The sequence below is a fragment of the Mya arenaria genome, chromosome 8, assembly GCF_026914265.1.
Source record: "Mya arenaria isolate MELC-2E11 chromosome 8, ASM2691426v1".
Taxonomy (NCBI): Eukaryota; Metazoa; Mollusca; class Bivalvia; order Myida; family Myidae; genus Mya; species Mya arenaria.
The window spans coordinates 70,641,989-70,649,814 of NC_069129.1; the positions used below are offsets into that span (position 1 = coordinate 70,641,989).

Sequence of the window (7,826 nt, forward strand, 5' to 3'; positions counted from 1 at the left end):
TTACAACATGATATCGTCTACAAAAAGAAAACTTTTAACGATCAAGTTCAACCAACAATCAGACAGACACTGGAACTGTTTTCTTCATGTATCTGTATCATCTCTTTTATCTGTTCTTTTCAATCTGGTACATGTTAATTTTCTACACACATTATCCATAGTTCTGTGTCTTAAGAACAGGACACTTAGGCATAAATAGGACAAAGACAACATGGTGATAACAATATATAGCTTGTGTCTCATGCACAACCAATTGCTGTAACCAAAGGAGACGGCCCAGCCAAGCGAAGACATGGCGCGATAGCTGGACAGAGCCGATGTTGTAGAATCTTTGAACAGGGTACTGTATAACACTGTAACGCAAACAGCAGGCTAATTAGTAGATGATAAGATGGTTCCTTATTCCTTATTCATAATAGTTTACCAAAAAAATAACATCACGGCTAATTAGTTGATTTGCATCATTACACATGTAAATTTTAATTTCATTTTTTGGTATTAATTATTCAATTTGGAAAATAGAGGGACAAACTAAGCTGCTGGTCTTCTTTTGTATTTAGTGAAATTTGATTAAGAACAGAAACGCTTATAACTTATTCAGAGCCCATACTGTATACAAATGTCATGGCTTATAGAAATAAAAAAATGCCATAACACTACTTGTACATACTTATCAATAACGGTTCGTTCCCCGCCGAAGCCAGACCGTACAAACCAGCAAGAACGAAGACGACAGGAAGACCCTCTCTGCTCGGTTGCCATAGAAGCAAACTAACCATCACCGTCAGGGAAATAATACTTGCTGAGAAGAAAGATTTGTTTTTTAAATTTTCATGCACATGTGTATTCCTTTTTTATTCTCCCACACCTTCTTCGAAAATTCATAGTACTGTATTTAAATGATTTTGACAGCTTTGCATCAAATTGCTGTTGTCTCAATTAAATATTGTTGTTAAAACGATAAATTTTTCAGTATTCCAGCTTTTAAGATATGAGACTTTAGTATAAAAACTCATCCCTTAAGAAATCCTCACATTCAGTACTGTTAATATTACTTTTAGTGTTTCACGATATTATTCGAGTAAAACTTGTTTGTAAATAAAACGTTGCAAAAGTATTTATATTGTTCTTTCATGCATGCAATATTTACTTTTGTTTTTGTGTTTATATAACTATGAGCTTTACATGCTTAATGAAAATTATTTCAATTAAGACATTATTATCAAAGTCCAACGCACATATACAGATGATTATGTATAGTCCGGTAAACTTGGATACTTTTCCAATGGTAAATTTGCAAAGTGTCGTGGCAACTCCAAATGTGATGACCACCAGGCATACATTTTGTACACCATAAGCACAGCTTACGAACGCCTAAAAATCAAATTTGACAAATGATAAACATATCAATATCATTTAGAAATTAATTCTAGCTATTAATGATAATTTTCAAGTAAAAGAAGAACTCGTGCTTAAAAAAATGACCTATTTACACTTAAACTATAGCCTAGGTCTAATTTACAAATAACGCAATTACATTCAAACTGTGGCCTATTTTAGCTATTAATGATAACTTTCAAGTGAAAAAAAAACTTATACTCACTTTATACGGAAAAAATACACTAAAGCTATAGCTTCGTACTAATTGACAAATAATTGACGTATTTACACTAAAACTGTAGCCTCTTACTTACTTACAAGAATGACGTATTCACACTGAGACTGTAGCCTCGTAATAATTTACAAAAAGACGTATTCACACTGAAGCTGAAGTCTCGTACTTGCCTTGCGTACTCATTTACTGACTAAAAAAAGACATATTCACACTGAAGCTGAAGCCTCGTACTTGCCTTGCGTACTCATTCACTGACTAAAAAAAGACGTATTCACACTAAACCTGAAGCCTCGTACTTGCCTTGCGTACTCATTCACTGACTAAAAAAAGACGTATTCACACTAAACCTGAAGCCTCGTACTTGCCTTGCGTACTCATTTACTGACTAAAAAAAGACGTATTCACACTGAAGCTGAAGCCTGGTACTTGCCTTGCGTACTCATTCACTGACTAAAAAAAGACGTATTCACACTGAAGCTGAAGCCTGGTACTTGCCTTGCGTACTCATTCACTGACTAAAAAAAGACGTATTCACACTGAAGCTGAAGCCTCGTACTTGCCTTGCGTACTCATTTACTGACTAAAAAAAGACGTATTCACACTGAAGCTGAAGCCTCGTACTTGTCTTGCGTACTCATTCACTGACTAAAAAAGACGTATTCACACTAAAGCTGAAGCCTCGTACTTGCCTTGCGTACTCATTCACTGACTAAAAAAAGACGTATGCACACTGAAGCTGAAGCCTGGTACTTGCCTTGCGTCTCATTCACTTACTGAAAAAGACGTATGCACACTGAAGCTGAAGCCTGGTACTTGCCTTGCGTACTCATTTACTGACTAAAAAAAGACGTATTTGCACTAAAGCTGAAGCCTCGTACTTGCCTTGCGTACTCATTTACTCACTAAATAAAAGACGTATTTACACTGAAAGTATAGCCTCGTACTCATATGACGAAAACATGACGTATTTACACTGAACCTGTAGTCTCTTACTCATTTACAGACTAATAACGTATTAACAGCATTGAACAAATGACGTCTTTTACAGAAGCTGCAACCTTGTACTCATTTACTGATTTAATAACGTATTTAAAGACATATGCATGACTCCTTCAGCACTCGTTCAGTATTGGATTAAAAGAGACTTAACCATACGCTTAAGCGACATTGAAATTAAAAACGTGTTGTTTTTTACTTTTTACCTTTTTAAAATTGAGGGTTTCTTTTTTGTAATCTTATAGTCATGCAATTAATGCTTGACACACTAAACCATTTCTATAATATTATAAACACTTTTACCTGTTTTCCCTTGGAACAGAGGAAAATCAAGCACAGGTAAATTGGTCGAATTGGATTCACCGTAAAATGTGACCTACTGAATAATTAAGCAGTTGGTATAATTTCAATTTATATGACATTTTTCTGATTCATGAAATAAGGTCGAGATGTAAACTTGAATACCTTTGCTGCGTTAGGTAATTGAATATCATCAACCGCTTGAGATCCAAACGAACAAAACTCGGATCCGCAGAAATGTAAGGATGTCGATTTATTTTCAGTTTCTCGTCTGAAGACCAGCGACGCAAACAGGTTGCCCCAAATAAAACCTTTAAAACAACACAAGCGTAATGTAGAATTTAAACTTATATCAAACTAGTTATACGGCAAACACTGTGTATCAACGTCAACTAATTTTTAATTAGAACAAGACTACATGCTTACTAGTATAGAAAATTCCAAAATATATCCCGGTGAAAAAATGAACCATCTGTTTGACGTTTTTGTGTCTAAAGGCAGCATAGGAAGTAGCAAGGTTGGTCAGGTAGTTTTGCTGGGACGGCCAGAGATGAGCAGCACCTTCAATAACCTTTCGGTAATGACAGCGTTCGCCTATTAAATTTATTGGTGACATAAAATATTGAGTCGTAAGAATTGCATTGATGGTTACACGTTACCATAACGTGGTTTTTGGGTATTATGTTCGTTTTCAGTATTATAATGAATTATTGTTTTCAAGAAAAGTAAGTATGTGCCATTAAACGGGGTTTGTGTTCAAACGTTTGGCTACTGTGCTTGTTTCTGTATATATTCTCTTATTATCCTTTATAACGCCTATTTATCCACCTTATGCATGTAAGACAAAAAATAAAGCACAGTGTACAAAATACATCAACATTCTCAAATAAGTAAAACACAACAAAAAGCAATTCCTAAACATACAGAAACAGCACATGCATACATTCGAATCATAGCATATTATATAAAACATGTCTAAATAGCACTTAAAAAGCACTGCAAATTGTTAACTCAGCATCGTTCGGTTTATTTTTTTAAAGAATCATGTGATGTCTCGCTGCACTTTGCTGATTACGTTTATATGTATCCTTGTTATGTATGTGTCCAGGAAGCAGTCATATAATTCGCTTCGCTGGCGTTTGTCTGATGCTACAACTATCGTCTTATTCCATTGATGAAAGTTGTGGCCTGGTGGTTAGGAAAAAGACCTTCGGTACTGACTTATCTACATCTTTATCGTCGCGTTGAGGAATACACAATTGTTTTTAATGAGTACAGTTAAATTGTGAGTAAGAGATACTTTGGAGAACTAACACCCACACGTCCTCGACGAGTCGAGTAGAATTGTTTATCATAAAATGACGAATGCCAGAATCTTTGAATTCAGTTTGCCACGCAACATGCATTAAAGAAATGAAATACCCGGAATAATTTAAAACAAAAAATACATCCAACCATTTAAATCCGGTTATATGTTGAATGCCTGAGGTGATCTCCCTTACGAATCCCATAACATAAACATAAACAAATAAAAATTTTATTTGATAATAGCTTAAGACACCGATCTTACTATTCAACTCAACTCAACTCAACTTTGTTCAGTACATAAAGGCCTTCGGCCGAACATACATACTATTATATATATATAATTAATTACAATACAGTGGTGTCATTGCTTAATACAAATTGTATACTCATTTTTATATTAATCTGCCTTTTTTAACAAGTAAAAAATAAATATTGCCACATGTTTAATAACAAAACCATTATCTGACTGTAGGAGTACAGGAGAACCTTGGGCATATGAAAAACGCATGAATTTCATCTTCTAACAATAGCCTGTTCTCGTTGATTAAACAGAACGCACATATTCGGCCGAACATACATACTATTATATATATATAATTAATTACAATACAGTGGTGTCATTGCTTAATACAAATTGTATACTCATTTTTATATTAATCTGCCTTTTTTAACAAGTAAAAAATAAATATTGCCACATGTTTAATAACAAAACCATTATCTGACTGTAGGAGTACAGGAGAACCTTGGGCATATGAAAAACGCATGAATTTCATCTTCTAACAATAGCCTGTTCTCGTTGATTAAACAGAACGCACATATTCTGTCATTTCTTTCTATGTTAAGATGCCGGTCAACTAATAATAATTGACCGGTGACTCAGTTACTGTACTATATGTTTCTGGTACCGGTGATAGTGTTTGTCATATCATACTAACAAAACTTGCTTTCGCAGCAGGCAATATTTCATACAAACAGATACAAACATATACAAATATGTTTAAACATATACAGTTGTAGAAATGCAAATGTTCTATAATTTATTGAAGTGTTATCCATTGTAACCATTTCGTTTATGGCAAAGGAACAAATGCTTGTTGATATTTTTAAACGCAAAACCTTAAAAAGTAATTTAAACAGTTAAAACCCTCAACGGATGATTTGTATTGTACAGAGATACGTCGGCTGAGGATTTAATACTAGCAGAATTTCAAACAATATCGATAAACACATGTTGTCATCATAAAGACGTTTGTAAAAATACAGATGTGATTTAATAACTTAAAGCATAGTTAAATTGAAAATTTTAATTAAGTTTAATATATGTCTGGTTATGATATAGATAAGCTACGTTTTGAACGGTTTTGAACGTTTTTATATTTTTGAAACGCAGGTTGTATTTATGTACTGAAGGCAAAAAATGGCATGTACCACAATAATTGACTGGGCGAAGCGTTCCACGTCAAACTGGATCAAAATCAGTTAAATATTTTTCTTGTTTGGATTTTATATTTGACAGTAGATTACATTGTGCAGATGCAATGACACAATTTTCTGCAGTTGCAATGCAGTTAACTGTTTTTGTGATTATAATGAATCGTAAAATTATCATAACCGCAGCACGGTATATTAATCATTTTAAAACATAAAAGATGTATATAACAGTTGATGATTGGAGATGATATGTGGAGCGTATCACCAATACGTCTTGTTTTTTTACCTGAGCTAAAATGTAATTGTTGCTGCATTTGAATGATTAATTATGTTAAGAATGAATAGGTTGGGATTTTATCTACATAGTTATTGAAGGATCCTGCACCCTGTCCTTTTTGGTAGAACCCCTCTACCCTCATGGAAAGCAGCATGTGTAACGTCCTGTCATTATAGACTTAAATGCTTTAGTTAATCATCGATGTATTTATTACGATTAAAACTTGTACTATAATGACTGTAAATACATACTTGGAATTTGAATTATTCAATGATATGGTATACTAAAATAACACAATTTTATCTGTAAAATTTAAAAAAAGCATTAGTTGTTTTAGGGTAGAAAGCATTTCATTGATGAATATTTATGTTGTTGTCATGACATTTTTTTATAGTATTCGTAGTAAAATATGAAACCTTATTTTACTTTATTTTTATAAATACCTCGATTTTCTTTGCACTGAACAGTAAATTGTGACCGATATATACCTATTTTGGCTATTACAGATATTGATATTTATATAAAAACTACAAAATCAAGCTCAGTAGCCGAAAGTTTAAACATAAACCCCGTTTAATGGTAAAGGGTAAACGCCAAAGACACGAAACACAAAAACAAAAAATAATAAACCAGGAACTTGGAACAACAGCACAAAATTCCACAAACAAGGTATAACATAATGTATTCCTATTTCTTTTTGGTCAGAAAATACATCACTCCGCATGTCATCAACACATTAATTCACCAAAATAATGGTTTAATTAGCAATATTCTTCCTTACGTTTATTTCTGACTTTGTATTTATAATGAAGATTTATTTAAGTACATTTTGCATCTAAATCTAAATATAAAAGCATATATTTATCGAACAATATGACGTCATCGTACCGGGTATGACGTCATAATTGAAAAAAGTGTTATTATTGCAATTAGTATTTGATTTCATCTCAATATGCATTCTTCGTGGTTGCTAAACGTTACTGTACTTCTCCGAATGCAAATGTATTATGCAAATTAAATCTTTGGTTCGGTTATAGTGAGCCAAAATGATTGGTCAATATGTTATTATCAAATTTAAAAAGATTAAAGATCGAATGATTACAATTTTACATACATCATCACTTAAATAATGTTCATGCTACTTTTAATAGTGTTTTATATATTGAAAGTATCTACTTATTTCGTTCAAAATGTGAAAAATAAAAACACGCAATGAGCACATACCAAATCCAATCAGCAGTGACGCCGGAATAACTGTTGACCATGCTGGGTAAAAACCGGTAGCCATGAACGCAGTATATGACAGGCTGGATATGACCATGATCCATTTATAGCTATATCGTACAAGTGTCAACTGAGCAAAGAATAAACTAGTGAGCACCATCGTTCCATATAGAACTGATAGACCTGTTGTTCCTAATCCTTCAGCAATATTCAATGAACTTTGCAATGCCTGGAACGAGTGAAAAGCCGAAAAATTTAATGTTAATGCAAAGGTCAAAACTATGAGGTTTGTAAACGCCTTCACTCCGGATAGTTCTGCACGACTTGTTTCGGTTTCAACGTCCAGCTGCCCGCCTCTCTGGTGTTCTGTAAGAAGAAACTTCGGCTCCGGATTTGAGTCGGCCTGACTGTTGCAAATTCGGTTCAAGCGATCACTTGGTGGTCCGTGTAAGAGCTGATCGGCTTCTACGTTCGAGTCTTCCGTAGATGATGATTCTAACCCAGTTCTAGTGTCAGGAGCTGCCATTTATAAATACTTAAATATTCACCACAACGTTTATACTGAGCACATCTATGTAGGCTCGACCAATGTAGTTTAGATTTGTAATTATTCCCAGACACAAACCCAAGATAATCGTTCACATTCAGGTAACATCGTCAACGGAAATATAATAA

At 33.8% G+C, this 7,826-nt stretch overlaps 1 protein-coding gene across 2 annotated transcripts; it reads right to left on the reverse strand.

The window, feature by feature from the left end:
• LOC128244603 (protein unc-93 homolog A-like) lies at positions 1–7,826 on the reverse strand. Of its 2 annotated transcripts, XM_052962610.1 has the most exons (6): positions 7,152–7,826; positions 3,338–3,505; positions 3,077–3,222; positions 1,239–1,374; positions 671–802; positions 1–353 (listed from the first exon to the last, which is right to left on the reverse strand). In XM_052962610.1, the coding sequence occupies exons 1-6, from the start codon at positions 7,675–7,677 to the stop codon at positions 85–87; spliced, it is 1,377 nt and encodes a 458-aa protein (XP_052818570.1). In that variant the 5' UTR covers positions 7,678–7,826; the 3' UTR covers positions 1–84. The 2 variants fall into 2 exon arrangements, with proteins under 2 accessions (XP_052818570.1, XP_052818571.1); XM_052962611.1 differs by lacking the exon at positions 3,338–3,505.